Source organism: Siphateles boraxobius, unplaced genomic scaffold, assembly GCF_051911475.1.
Source record: "Siphateles boraxobius isolate OS27281-9 unplaced genomic scaffold, OSU_SipBor_1 49, whole genome shotgun sequence".
NCBI classification, from domain to species: Eukaryota; Metazoa; Chordata; class Actinopteri; order Cypriniformes; family Leuciscidae; genus Siphateles; species Siphateles boraxobius.
Window position 1 is genome coordinate 3,464,310 of NW_027509130.1, and position 16,107 is coordinate 3,480,416.

At 39.3% G+C, this 16,107-nt stretch overlaps 1 protein-coding gene across 1 annotated transcript; it reads right to left on the bottom strand.

Moving 5' to 3' along the window:
* Positions 1-4,840: 4,840 nt before the first annotated feature.
* LOC143711102 (tripartite motif-containing protein 16-like) lies at positions 4,841-14,009 on the bottom strand. The gene is made up of 6 exons (XM_077202431.1): positions 13,314-14,009; positions 13,006-13,101; positions 8,660-8,893; positions 8,424-8,574; positions 8,267-8,329; positions 4,841-5,950 (listed from the first exon to the last, which is right to left on the bottom strand). The coding sequence occupies exons 1-6, from the start codon at positions 13,902-13,904 to the stop codon at positions 5,340-5,342; spliced, it is 1,746 nt and encodes a 581-aa protein (XP_077058546.1). The 5' UTR covers positions 13,905-14,009; the 3' UTR covers positions 4,841-5,339.
* Positions 14,010-16,107: the final 2,098 nt, after the last annotated feature.

Consider the following 16,107-nt stretch of genomic DNA (forward strand, 5'->3'; position numbering starts at 1 on the left):
GGTACAACAGTGCTACGCATGTTATCAAGAGAGAAACTCGTAACTTAGAGCGTAAATGGAAACAAACTAATTTAGAGGTCTTTAGATTCGCGTGGAAAGACAGTATGTCACGTTATAAAAAGGCTTTAAAAGCAGCCAGGGCTGAGCATCTCCACAAACTAATAGAAAATAACCAAAATAATCCAAGGTTTTTATTTAACATCGTGGCTAGACTAACAAATATACAGACATCACCAGAGCAAAATATTCCGTTACAGTTTAGTAGTAATGATTTTATGAACTACTTTAATGAGAAAATAGAAAGCATCCGTAACACAATTGTAAATGTACACTCTTTTATGGTGTCTTATGATTCAGCCTCAATTATCGCCCCTCTGGAACAACTACACCGCTTTACAACTATAGGACAGGAAGAGCTAAATAAACTTATCATTGCATCGAAACCAACAACCTGTTTATTAGATCCAATACCCACTAAACTACTGAAAGAAGTGTTACCTGTAGTGGAAGAGCCTCTTCTCAATATTATTAACTCGTCTTTATTTTTAGGTCATGTTCCAAGAATATTCAAGCTGGCAGTAATAAAACCTCTCATTAAGAAACCGCAATTTAGACCCAAATAACTTAGCAAATTACAGACCCATTTCAAATCTTCCATTTATGTCTAAAATACTAGAAAAAATTGTGTCCGCTCAATTGTGCTCTTTCTTGCAAGAAAATGAGATATATGAAAAATTCCAGTCAGGATTCAGACCGCATCATAGCACAGAAACTGCGCTAGTTAAAATTACAAATGATTTACTTTTAGCTTCTGACCAAGGCTGTATCTCAATACTAGTTCTACTCGATCTAAGCGCTGCGTTCGACACTATCGATCATAAAATACTCCTGGATCGACTACAAAACTACACTGGTGTTCAGGGACAGGCATTAAGCTGGTTTAGATCGTACTTATCAGACCGTTATCATTTTGTCTGTTTAAATGGGGAAAAATCAAAGATAACGTCAGTAGACTATGGAGTGCCGCAAGGATCGGTGTTAGGCCCTCTGCTATTCTCAATATATATGCTCCCACTTGGTAATATTATAAGAAAACATGGAATTAATTTCCACTGTTATGCTGATGACACTCAATTATATATTTCATCACGGCCAGATGAAAACACTAACTTATCAAATTTGACAGAGTGTCTCAAAGATATAAAATGCTGGATGACGCGTAATTTCCTGCTACTAAATTCAGATAAAACGGAGGTATTACTTATTGGTCCAAAAAACTACCCACAAACTCACTTACAATACAACTTTAATATAGAAGGATGTCCAGTTACTTTATCCACTACAGTAAAAGACCTGGGTGTTATACTAGACCGCAACTTGGCTTTCGAAAATCATATTTCATATGTTACAAGAACAGCCTTTTTCCACCTTAGAAACATTACAAAGCTACGCAACATGCTATCTGTTTCTGATGCAGAAAAGTTAGTTCATGCATTCATGACCTCGAGACTAGATTATTGTAATGCTATATTAGCTGGCTGTCCTGCATCCTCAATAAACAAGCTACAGTTAGTGCAAAATGCAGCTGCTAGAGTTCTTACTAGGTCAAGAAAATATGATCATATAACACCAATTTTATCATCTCTACACTGGTTACCTATCAAGTTCCGTATCAATTACAAAGTACTATTACTGACCTATAAAGCCCTAAATGGTTTAGCTCCTGTGTATTTAATGGACCTTCTATCGCCCTACAATCCATCACGTTCTTTAAGATCACTAAATTCGAGGCTTCTGGTCATTCCTAGGATATCTAAGTCCACTAAAGGAGGAAGGGCGTTCTCACATTTAGCTCCAAAACTCTGGAATAGCCTTCCTGATATTGTTCGAGGCTCTGACTCGCTGTCCCAGTTTAAAACTAGATTAAAGACGCATCTCTTTAGCCAAGCATTTACATAATGCTTACCTTTTATACCACTGCTGAATCAGATCAAATGCATTTAATATTATAAAACTTGAAGAGTCTGTAGGTTATTTGTATAGGTTGCATAGTATTTACTAGGGATGGGAATTGATAAGATTTTATCAATATCAATGCCACTAACGATTCTGCTTATCGATCCGATTCTTTAACGATTCTCTTATCGATTCCTGATAGCACTGTGTGGGAAAAAGTAGTCTTTTTCGGGGGGGAAAACAAGTCGTTTTAATGCTTACACTTGACTAAGCAAACTGTACTTTTTATGTAATTTCTGTAATAAATGGAACCTTATTGTAAAGTGTTACCGATTAGTTAGTTATACACCGATTAAACGTCCCGTGAGTTCAGTGTTGGAAAGATCAGTTGTTTTAACCATTCATTAAAACGAATCGGTTCAAATGAGTCATTAGTTCGCGAATTGGACGTGTCATTATCGGACGTGTGCGCGTTGTGTGATTATCCCGCCAGTTGGGACATCCCACAAGATGTGTGTCATCACAGAAAACATTTCATCACTGGATCGTTTTTTTTCGTTTATTTGAAGTGTGATTATGTCAGCTGAATGTGCGGAAGACTTTTCAGAGAAGATAAGGCAACGTATTTTAGCACAATTCACACCCAGCGGCAATTCAGGAAAAACAAATCTCCGAATGCTCCACATAAAACTTTAGTCTCCCTACCTTACCATCGTGTCGTTTATTTTGATTAATATGTGCGAGGGAGAGAGGAAGACAGCGCTTAGTTTTGAGACGGTGAAGCCTACTTTCGCCTTGCTCCGAAGAGAGAGAGTGCGTGCGCGCGACCGGGGCTCTCTCTCTCTCTCTCTCTCTGCTCGATCAGTTTAACATGCGCCCTGTCACAAGCGCAGCGGTTCATCTACATTACCAGAGAGAGACAATTTTACTCACTGATCAAATAAGACTTTGCAGGACAAAGATTATCTTTGGACGCGGTGCTATGGTGCTTGATAAAGGACAAAAGGGACAGTTGTGAGTTCACGGTCTGTACATACTATGGCTGACTCAGAGCAGGAGCATCGATAAGAGGACTCGTTTACGTCGAGGGCATACAATATCGATGGATCGTAAAATTTAGAACCGGTTCTCGAGTGGAACCGGTTTTCGATTCCCATCCCTAGTATTTACAGTCTTTACGTTCCTGTGTATATTGCGTGAATGACGGGTGGTTGGGTAGATATTGTGTTTTGCGGTAGTTTGCGGTATTTGCGGTAGTATGCCATACGGAACCGTTGCCACTGAACCTGCTTTAACGACGACAGTGGGGCTCGACAGCCTTAGTCAAACGGGTCGGCGCGTATGGTTGGGTTGCGGAGAGATTGTGAGATTGTGGTTGGGTCTCAGCAGCAGGAGGGATGTAGAGGTCAGTAAGCAGGTCTGAGTTGAGTAGGGGACGGAGGGGGGTGACTCTGGGACGCAAGAATCACTGTCTTCATGTTTTTTATCATTTACGCCCGTGTTATGGAAATCATTATGAACAGCAGCTACGCTAATTATTTTCCCTTTTTGCCTTTCTGCTGTTATCTCGGGACGCGAGTCCCGAGAAAAACGGCGTTCATCAGCTCCAGTTTGTATCCAGCCTTTCACAGAGACTTCAGATACGCCAATCACAAAGCCTGTGAAGAGACGACTAAACACCGGCGGTATGGACCCTCTATGGTGGACGGCACTGATCCTCAACAACTCGTCTCAACACCGGCGTGATTACTTGGACTTCCAAAAGATGGAAATGGATAAATATTCTAAATGTTCTGATCCAATCTGACTTGTAATGCTGCCCGAATCATAAATCATGCACAGTTCCTTCGTTGGCCAGAGGAGAACTAGCCCTCCGACTGAGTCTGGTTTCTCCCAAGGTTTTTTTCTCCATTCTGTCACCTGATGGAGTTTTGGTTCCTTGCCACTGTTGCCTTGGCTTTTGGCTTGCTTAGTTGGGGACATTTAATATTCAATAATATTATTGATCTGCCTTACTTAAGGTGGACGTTGACTCAATTTTTCTTTTAGAAACAAACTCTGTTATATTATTTTCATGTTATCACTGTGAAGCTGCTTTGATACAATCTGTATTGTAAAAAGCGCTATATAAATAAAGGTGACTTGACTTGACTTGACTTGATCACCATAATGGTGACCAAATATTTTCATCTAAACCTCTCAAAAAAAAAACTTCTGCAGAGATCTTGAGATATTTATTGTCTTCTTTTAATAGCAGTTGATTTCAGGCTGTTATATTTGTTGTGTTTCATTGTTTCACAGAGAGTGCAAACATGATGTTGAACCAACATCACATTGTAACATTTATTCAATGATGAAATTTTAACATTTTATGAACACTAATTGCGGCTGCAAAAGTGATGTTGATTCAATGTGGTTAACATTGGCACATTAACATTGTTTTAACATTGTTTCCATGGTTGCTTGCCATCTGGGTATGGTAAATATGTACCTTTTCACTTTTGTACCATAGGGTCCTGCCCCAGTGACTGCTTTGTACTTTTTTTTTCTGAGGGTGTACTTCAGAGTAGGGTCTAACCAAAGACTTTATATAATCTTTAAAGGACTTTGGTGTAACCCAGCATTATCCATCTATCCATCTATAGATATCTATCCATATCTATCTATTGATATCTATAAAAATAAAAATAAAAGAGAAAAAAAGACCACCCTGGATATCTGCCAGCTCACTTTCTATACATGCCAAGAACCGGGCCTGTATATATAAAAGAAAATATATGATAATAAGAAACCTAATAATGATTATCCAACATTAAATGTTATATGAATCTGTAAAATTCTACCTTCAATAAAAATGTGTGCAGAATCAGCAGAACTGAAAGTGTTTGGATACAAATGCATCGTTTAATGATTGTTATTAGCATCATCAAAAAAAAAACTCTTAACATCAAGTAGCAGCCTATATACAATATTATAGTATTATAATAAGTCCTATCAGAAGAAACCATTTTAAATGTGTACATATGTACAAATGTGTACATATGTCTTTTTCTATTCTTCTTTTATTATACAGTATATAGTCAGCATGAAAATAGACCATACTGATAATCTAGAAGTAGAAGAAGCATTGAGCTTTCAGAAACCGACAAAGTCAGAGATGTCTTTAACTGTGATCAGAGAAAAATATGCACACAATGTTCCAGTAATGCAGAAACGAAACCATTTATTTTAATCAAACAACTGACTCAGCAAAAGAGAAAAGACAGACTTCAAAACACAATGCTTTAGATATACAGAGGCTACTTCAGATCTGAAAAGCCTTTGAAAATACTAGCATACCAGCTTGTTCAGTAGTGGTATTTCGGACTAGTAAATACGCCTCATCACATCATCATTCTGCGAAATAACAAAGCTCCTAGAAGATCTGGATTAAGAATCTGTAGAATGTCTGAATTATTTAATTGGTTAGACAGTTTCACCGCTGTCTGTCTATCTAATCCAAACACTGCGTAGAGAGGTTGAGTGAATGTGGCCTGGACTCTGTGGATGAGACTCATTGTGTCTGAGACGCTGTAGAAGGACAAAATCCCTGCGCTCTGATCCACATACACTCCTATTCTACTGGAGACATTGACTACAGGAAGAACCGTCTCAATGTTATTGTGCCAGAATGAACAGTAGTCTGGAGAGCAGAACAAACTCCAGGACTGAATGTTTCGTCCAACTGCACTTTCAGGACCATCTCCCTTCCTGCTGATGCTCTTATATGTTACTCCTATATCCACTCCTAATTTCCCTTCACCAGTCCACTCCACCTCCCAGTAACAGCGTCCAGTCACACTCTCCACACACAACGCCTCGGTCCAACAATCAAATCTGTCTGGATGATCAGGATACGGCAGATTTGTGTCAGAGTAAGTGATCACTGTGTTTCCCTCAAACAGACGGAGCCAATGATTCATTGAGTTCAGATCCAGAGTCAACAGACGAGAATCTGATGGAGATAAACACATAATCACTCATTTGACATTATACAAATATTTTAACATATCAATTGGTCTCTGCATTAGTATCATAATTTCTTAATAATTATAATTTGAAGTGTCTCTCTGACTTGTACAATCATGAATGAAACCTCAGTTCACTTTAAGCAGAACTTAATTTAGGGCTGCAACTAACAACTATTTTGATAAATTGATTAATCAGATAAAAATGATTTCTTATTTTACATGAAAAACATGTTTTTCATCTTGCAAATTTATGACAAAAGAATTTAACTGTACAAATCTATGCAAAATATTATGTGCAAAAAAAAAAAAGGTATCAAACCTTCTCACTCCTAAGGCACTAAAACTGAAGCATGATCAAGCGCTTTTGTATTTCAACTCTTCTGAAGCTTTATGGTATCTTTTTGCAAGGAAGTGTGAAGTTTTATTCACTGAAATTCAAGATTTTAATCCTTCTCCATGAACACAGTCACATTTCATTCAAAGGATAAATCTGAACTCTGTAACGGGACACACGAAAGCATTTTACATCAATACTGTCGCACGTTATACATTTAGGGGTAAAAAGAAATTCAAAATATGTGATGAGCGATATTCTGTTAGCGAATGCCACACCAATGAGAGCGGCATTAAGATGGCTACACGCTTTCCTCTAAATAACAAAATAAACACGTAACAAGAACTACAGCGGTGAGAAAACAGCAATAATAGTTGCGGATGGATGTAACAGATCGCCAGGTGGGAGAAGATTTGAAAATGGTGACGCCAATTTACTTTCTGCTTCCCATAGTGATGATCGTGCAAGTGTTTGCATACTTTATCACAGATTAAGTGAATTACATGCTAAATTTGTCAAATAGACAGCAACAGAAACACTTTTCATTCAAAAATGTACTGCATTAAAAGCGCCTTAGTTCGACATGATAGCTAAGGCCGACTATTTAAATACCAATAAAGTGGGGTCTATTTTTATCAGTATTATTGTGATAAACATGGCATGCATTAACATTAAGATTGCATGAAAAGAGTTTTGACCTTAATAACAGATTTATGAGGTTTGGCATAACTGATGGTGTCGGAATAAACAACACAATCTTACAGCAATTCACAACTTTTTAATGTTTCGGTTAATTGGAGGCTAATTCGTACAAATTTGTACAATCCTATTCATAGATTTTCATACGATCTGTTTGTTTAAACCCTAAAAAATTGTATATTTAAACACTTTGAATCTCTCTTGCGGTACTTTTATGGAATACATCACACACATTATGTGGCGTCAGCGCGTCTCAAGTAGGACAAATGTTCTAACCAGCAAGCACTGCTTCAAGTAGATCAGTCTGTATAGCGGCACATGACATTGAAACCGGTGCAGAAAGCTATTTCTGAGAAACACTGTTGATATTTGAAATTTGAAATCACCAAAATAAACAGTTAAATGTGCAGTAAGCAATTACTGAGAAACACTGTTGATATGTGAAATCACCAAAATCTACCAAAAAGGGTCTTAATTATTCCGTCCTCAAATTCATAAACATGCTATGCAACAAAGGCACCTCCCCCATCATGAGTAGACACGCCCCTTACTGCTGATTGGCTACAAGTATGTTTTAGTGCTCGGTTTGATTCACTTTCATCAGTGTTTTCAGAAATAAATTTCTTACTAATGGCTGCGCTCCATTTTAAAGGGCACATCTCTATGCCCATAACGTTTCTAAAAACAAAAACCCAAGTTTACATCTCACTCCTATTAAAGGGTAAGTTCACCCAAAAATGAAAATTGTGTCAGTATTTACTCACCCTCATGTTGTTCCAACCCCGTAAGACCTTCGTTCATCTTCGGAACACGAATTAAGATATTTTTGATTAAATCTGAGAGCTGGATCACTCCTCCATAGGCTTCTTAAGGGATTGACACTTGCCAGCCCCGAAAAGTTATTGAAGACGTTGTTAAAATAGTCCTCGAGGAACTCGAGGCCCACAGAGAAGGAAATGAATAGTTGAAATAAAGTCGTTATTTTTGTTTTGTTTTGTGCACAAAAAGTATTCTCGTCGTTTGATAAATTTAGGATTGAGCCACTGTAGTCACGTGGACTAATTTAACGATGTCTTTAATAACTTTACGGGATTGGAACAACATGAGGGTGAGTAAATACTGACAGAATTTTCATTTTTGGGTGAACTATCCCTTTAACCTATCTGGTTCTGGAACGAACCCCTGTTTAGATCATCATGTTTAATAAGCACAGTAGAGGATCTCCCAGTGATCGCCAGTGTTTGTGTGTGTTTTCATTGTAACTCACATTGTAGGAACTCCTTCCTTGTCGTAAACTGATGACTTGGGACAATGACTTGGATGGTTTTCACTATGAAGACCAAAAAACATCTGTGCATCAGTGCGAGCCCTTTAATTCCAATGATGAGAATTAAACTACTACCATTTAAATAATCAGTATTTACCCGTTTTAGATAACCTTTCTATCTCGTCTGTGCAGAACTGCTGCAGTCTGTCTCTGAGTTGAGAGACAGATTTCACTACTTCATCAAAATTGGGGCGAGCACTGACAGTGAACTCATCTGTAGATCCAGAGAGAGAGAGAGACGGGCAACTCTAGACACAAAGACAAAAACATAAACTGCATTTAGAGAAGCCTGTTGAAGTATTCAGTCCTGTGTTAAAAAAAGATATATGTTACCTTAAGGAAATTAATATGATCATCTGTGTTTAAGAACTGTTTCAGTTCAGTCTCTTTCCATCTCAGATCATCAAGCTCCAGCTCCAGTCGTGCCAGTCGTTCTTCAGCTTGGTTCACTGCAACTCGTTCCTGATCTCTGATCAGCTGCTTTACCTCAGTGCGACGTTTCTCAATGGAGCGGATGAGCTCAGTGAAGATCCTCTCACTGTCCTCTACTGTGCTCTGTGCAGAGCGCTGTTATAGGACAGACATTACAAGCTGCCTTTAATGGCACCTCACACAAACATAGATTAGACTATTCGCCCTAATGTTAAACTCTGTTTAAAAATAAAGGTCCTTAAAAGGTTCTTCATCAGAGTGTAGCATTCCATGAAGAAACTTCCGATTGTGCAAAAGGAGTGTAAAAAAAGGTTATTTTAAAAAGACTCAAAATAATGTTGACATTAGTATAATTACATTGTAATGGCTAAATGATACTTATCTGATTATCAATTTGTAGCAGTAAATGAAGAGGTGTCATTTGGATCACAAGTACAGTATGGAGTACCCCAAGGCTCAGTACTAGGACAGTTGCTTTTCACCATGTACATGCTACACTTGGGAGATATCATTAGGAAACATCTATATTTAGCTCTCTATTTATTCGCTGCCTTACAAAACATACCAATTCACATTACCAACGGAATAAAACAGAAGTTCCCTATCAGTCACGTTCAATGTTACATCAGAACGACTGACGATGTGGGATCTTGCCTGAAAGTTTCCGTTTCAACAAAAAAGCATTCCAGCACGCTGCAGGCTTTACCTGAATCTTGCAGGTATCTCCTTAAATCTAAATCTGCTTGTGCGCTTCAGCACTAAAAGAGCTTTCACTAAAAGAGCAAGCATGTGTGTGATTTTGCGTCTTTTTAAAGATGTCAATCCAACTGTGTGTTTCTGGATGCTGTCATTTCCTGTCTCCGTCTGACAGTCACAATCGCTGCCTCGCTGAGGTGAGGTATTTTTTGTGTCATGCACCTACTGTAGGAAGGTGACCCTCTCGATGCTGTGGTCGAGACTCACCTTCCCGCCCATCTCGCTGGTTCATTCGGACTGTCAGATATGAGATTTAGGTCATCATCTTAGTATGTAGTTGAATTAGGTCAACTATGCAGCGCGTCTCACAGACGAACACAAGCTCAGTAGGTTCTGAACTGCCTGATCTTGTTTAGAGGCAGGACAGTGGTTCCACTGAACCTATTTCAGAGGCTCCTGTGGCATTTCTGCATCTGTAGTCACACTGCTTGGGTTGCTTCATAAGAGACCAGTTCATCACTGGCTACATGACTGAGTCCCGAGATGGGCATGGCAATGCTGCAAGCACCAGGTGGTAATCACACTTGCCTGCTGTCAAAGCTTCAGCCCGTGGTCTGACCTTGCTTTTCTATGGGCAGGAGAAGCATGTTCCAGCTGGGGTGCCATGTGCAACAGGCATGCTGCCTCGGACTCCTGGACAGGACCTCGATTGCAGGTAGACCTCTCAACGGGCCGGGTCGGCCCGACAAACCCTGGGTTCGGGTCGAAAATATAAGCAAATGACTCTGGTCAGGTCGGACCTCGGGCTCAATCTTTTCCGCTCAGTGAAAAAAAAAAACATTTATTAATCATTGCTGCTGTCCACCGTAAAGAAAGTCTGGCTGCTGCGTGCAACGTGCATCGCGGGGGCAGACCTGACGCCACTGCGTGCACGCCTTTAGCCTGGAGAAGAAGATGGAGTTGGTGAAAAAGTAAACTTGCCGTAGGTGAATTCACCGTCGCTACTACAGGAGTGGGAATATCAGAGGTCTGGAAAGTGTTTGGAGTGGTGCTGGATTCTGATGGAAATTCTACAGGTTATGTGCAATGCTCAAAATGCAAGGTGCTGATGAAATATGACAGCAAAAAAACAGGGTCGTCCAGAAGATTTTTATTTGAGGCATATTTAGTAGCCTATATAGCCTATTTATATATTTAAAGTTTGTTTCAGTTGTTTGTATTGTTTGTAGGCTATTGTTAAAAGACGTGAACATTAAACTTTGATTTGAATTCCCGTCTGCTGGTCATGATAATACGTGTATGAGAAAAAAAAGGGAAAAAAAGAAAAAAAAAGGAAAAAAATCGGCGTTGGCCCGCGGGCTGGGTGTGGGCAGATAATTCATGTTGGTGTGTCGGGTTACATCGGGTCCGGGCTTTAAAAGCCACGGGCCGGGTCGGTCGGGTTGTAATTTTCAGGCCCGTTGAGAACTCTGTGCAGTGGCACATCAATTGCCTTGAGTTGCAAGCAGAATGGCTCACCCTGTGCCTCTTCAGCTGCTACAGGGCCAGCATGTACTGGTCTGGACCATCAACCATCAGGGTGGTGTACGCTTCGTTGCATGTCACAACTGAGCCATTCACAATTCAGGCACTCCTGGGAGAATGGAGACTCCACCACCACACAGTCAAGCTGAATAGGAAATGTTTCGGGGCCACACAGGTAGACCTGTTTGCCTCTCCGGAAATGTCCCAATGCCAGTTATTTTTCTAGGGAGGACCCTTGGCAAGGATGCGCTGGCACACATCTGGGCTATGCAAGTATCCATTTCCCCAAGTGAGCCTACATGCACAGACACTGTGCAAGGTCAGGGAGGACGAGGAGCAGGTCTTGCTAGTTGCACCTTACTAGCCCAACTGGACCTGGTTCCCCGATCTAATGCTCCTTGCGACAGTCCCTCCCTGGCGAATCCCTCTGGGGAAGGACCTGCTTTCTCAGAGACAGGGCACTGTGTGGCACCTGCATCCAGACCTCTGGATCCTCTATGTGTGGGGGACTTGAGTGATCTACTGACTTTCCTTCATTTTCGGTGGTTTTAAAAGCCGCTGGAAGTTTTTCAAGAAAGTACTCCCGGTTAGTTTCCGGGGCCTCAAAACTGTGCGTTTTTACGTGAAAAAATTATTTGCGTTTCAAAGCTTGATTAATTTAACACACAAAAAACACGCCGGTCAAAATTCATACCTCAGTTTTAATCTGCACTATTTTCTTTCCATTTCTATCAATCCGCGCTGCTGTCAACGTCAACAATGCGCACGTTACGATCAGCTGTTGATAGCGCGACTCGCTGACAACATGTCTGACTGCGAAACTTCTGATGATGAAACCAATTTTAGCACAATGTCAGACGGAACAGATGAGGATGAAAGTAATTTTAGCACAACGCCAAAGGGATACCTTTATGAACCGGAGTATAGGCTACCGATGTCGGACTTGTGTGTGTGTTCAATCAAATAGTTTTCTCAGCAAATTGTACCTATATACTGTTTTTACATTAGACATCTTTTCACGTGTTTTCCACTGGAGTCTAAACATCAGCTTGTTTACCGTACAGTTTAGACATGGGATCATAAAGTTAGTAAATAGAGCTTACCCGTGGTACTGGTACAGCAAAACTCTTTAAAATCAGTTTTTTTCTTTTTCCTCCTTGGTTGGGGATGTAATCTTTTTCGTTGAAGTGAGCACTGCACACACGATAATCCTTGATTCTGGATATTTTAGCTCCCGCAGAGTAGCCGATGGCAACCAGCCAAAGCTGTCTCGTAGCTATATCCGAAACAGGAAAACGATGGAATCTGAACGGTGATCCCGGCACATTCTTGTGGTCACAGCCTGGAAATTTACAAGTTCGCACCATCGTTCATTTTCTACTTTTTACGTTGTTTCGTAATCGATTGTGTAAACACTATGGAACAGCTGATCGGAACGTGCGCACTGTTGATGTTGACAGCAGCGCGGATTGATAGAAATGGAAAGAAAATAGTGCCGATTAAAACTGAGGTATGAATCTTGACCGGCGTGTTTTTTGTGTGTTAAATTAATCAAGCTTTGAAACGCAAATAATTTTTTCACGTAAAAACTCGAGGCCCCGGAAACTAACCGGGAGTACTTTCTTGAAAAACTTCCAGCGGCCAGAACTCTGACCAGGTAGGTGACTACAGAGTGGGTCAGTGTGTATGCACTATAGTGCTGGTAAGGATTCCATACAACTTCATGTCTTAAATGGGCGAACTAACCCTTTAAATGTATTTTAATCACAAAAACAAACATTTGCATCCAGTTAAACATTATAATAAGCTGTTTTAAACAGCTAAAAGAGAAGCAGCCTTCTCTTTTAGTTGCTTTTCAAAAATCAGATTATTAATAATTCATATAAGTCATATCATTTTTAATAAACCTTTCACTGAAGGCTTCTTCACAGAACCGAAAGTCCCTCTACAGCTTTGTTTCTTCCTGGCACCTTTATTTTTTATTTTTAAGAGTGTGAAGGAGACTTCTCAAACTTCTCCAAACTAACCTTATGAGACTCCACAGCCTCTCTCATCTGCTTTAGATCTTTCTTTCTCTGCTGGATTGTTTTCTGGATGTTTCTCTGTGTTTCCTCAAAATGTTTCTGCAAAAAACAGATAAATAAATGAATAAATGTTTTTGTAAACAGGTATCTTATTTATTTTTAGTCACTTAAGTCTGCATTTATTTGATCAAAAACACAATGTCTATCTTTCTAAGACATAATCAATTACAAAAGTTTCCCTGATTGAGAGAAAAATCACAAAACAAATGAGGAGAGAAACATGTCGCTAACGAGATCCAGTAAATCAGTACCTGTTTCTCTGTTCTTGCCACTTCAATTGATACAGTGTCATGATTTCTGTGTTCATCCACCAAACACAGCATACAGAGACACCGCTGGTCGGTACGGCAGTAAATCTCCAGCATTTTACCATGTCGAGTGCACATCATCTCCTGCAGTCGTCCAGTGGCGTCCATCAGATTGTGTCTATTACCTCTGAAGAGACTCTCATGCTGTTCAAGGTGAATTTGACAGTAAGAGCTTCGACACTCCAGACACGACTTCACTGCTTTCTGTTTTCTTCCAGTGCAGGAGTCGCACTGCACATCTCCAGATCCAGTGTGAGGAACTGCAGGAGCAGCAGATTGGAGTCTCGTCTCCTTGAGTTTCTCCACCATCCCAGCAAACACCACATTCTTACTTAAAACTGGTCTTCGTATGAAGGTTTTTCTGCACTGAGGGCAGCTGTAGACTCCCTTCTGATCCTCCTGATCCCAGCAATCTGAGATGCATTCCTTACAGTAACTGTGTCCGCAGGGAATCGTCACTGGATCCTGCAGGAGATCCAGACACACTGGACAGCTGAAATGGTCCTCAGCCCATGAGAAACTGGCTGCTGCCATTTCACTCTATATGAACACACAAATAGAGAGACAATACGTACTGCAGCTCCACAGTAGAGTTCCTTCCAACTGAAGGCTTTATATATCTTCCTGGTAACATAACTTAGAAACAGGTTTTTCTGCAGGGTGTGACATACTGTAACTTTTTCATTTCTGTGTTTTTTTTTATGACTGCAGTGTTTAGACAACAAAGCTAACAAAGATAAACTGATTATGATTTAACTCTGCAAACTGATTTCTGTACTTTAATAGAACTACAGCAGCATCGCCAAGTACACCAGACAATAATATAAATCATGTTACATGACAATCTCATAACTGGATCATGATTGAGACTGCAGCAAACGTGAGAGAGACTCACTGATGTCAAATAGATCGACTCATCATATACATAGAAAATATCAACTATATACCAATCTCATAGTGAATGTTTAAAAAGGCTTTATATCCAAATACAGAAGCAGAGTCCAACATATTAATTTTAACATGCTATTAATAATTATGATTGAATTTCTATAACGGTTAATCTTTTCCAATGCAAACAAGCACTATGTGGAAAAATAATTTTAAAATAATATAAATAATCTTCCTTTTTATAAAGCAGAACAAGCGCTGAACTTTTAGGAAAGTTTATGTTTGGGAATGTGGTTGGATGAGATTTGAAACAAAGCTAGAGAAATGCACACAATGTTCCAGTAAAATGAAAGTTTGCACGTAATGTTGTATAAACATGGTAATAATGTGTTAGTGTAATACAGTGCTGAACAATTTTTTCAGTGCACAGCAAATACCCCAACTTAACACTGTAACAATGAAGCAGTCTTAAAGTTTATTAGATAATTAAATAATTAAGATAATCAAACACACAGTTAAAGCAGCCCGATTTTTTTTTTTTTTTTTTTTTACCCTCCAGGAGCAGATTTGGGCACCACTTCCCTATAGGTCAAATATTTCTAAAATCAAGAAACTGCCAGGCAAGTGTTGATAAACGACAACGAACTGGGTTGTAGTTAAACTATGCAGGACACTTAGCAGGATTGAGCACCCCTGCTGTAGGGATTTTTTTTTAGAAAAGTTTTTGCTAAAAAATAAAAAGCATGAAGCAACCCAATCAAACAAGGTGAATCGCAACGTTACAATCTACGATTACAAATAAAATAGCATCCCATGAAGCATTGAGCATAATTTTAATTATATAATATTAATAGTTGGAATTTTAACATCAACGTTCTTTGCTCTTGAGAAACGGAAACACTCAGAAAACTTAAATATCGCTAAATGAACCAAAGAAGAAAAATCGAAAATATCGATAAAATCACCACCAACAGCGCGTTCTGCTATTTAGTTGACTAAGGAACAAACGATCCATGATTGAGAGGCGTGGATTTGGACACTTTCTGCTTTCCGTGAAGTCACCTGATCTACATTAGTAACTACGCATTTTATAGGCTACTGTTTTCATTCAAGCAAACCCAATGGTGTTTATTTTTAATTACGTTCTGTTTTCTTGGCTATACAAAACTGAGAATGTTCTAGAATGAGCTGAATCTATGTCATATATATGCCTACAGTATATTACAATAAATTATATAGCCCTATATCAGTAGAAAACAGACATTTTGAATGCATTTTTTTAATATAGGCCTATAATTATTTCAAATAGGTATGCTCAGAGGACATAATGAACTAAAAACAATCTTAAAATCTGAAATATATTCATACTAATGATCAAGATATAGCAGAAGCAGTGAGCTTTCAGAAACCTGTTAATCGAGATGTTAGAGATGTCTTTCAGTTCAGAATGTCCCAGTAACACTGACACGAAACATTGTGTGCGTTATAAACATGTGCAGAAACATGCTAATTAACTTTTACACTAATAACTTCTCACGTTATCGGAAACTTGGTGAAGAATGACTTTAGGGATAATATGTATGTGTTTAATAAGTGAATATCTAAGCAGACTAATGAAATTCTTCCTGGACTGTATTGCTGTAGGCTATTGTGTTTTCCTCGCCTCAGGATGGCGCTTGTTCTCAGTGTTGTGGTTTCTATGAGTCGCTGTGCTGTGTTTTCTGTCCTCTACACTAGACGGCACTGCTGTGACCATATTAAGACACACGGGATGGATTGTCCATATTAAGACAAAGACCATATTAAGACAATGGCGAGACGCGGAGTGACTTTTCGGTTGAACTCTGTG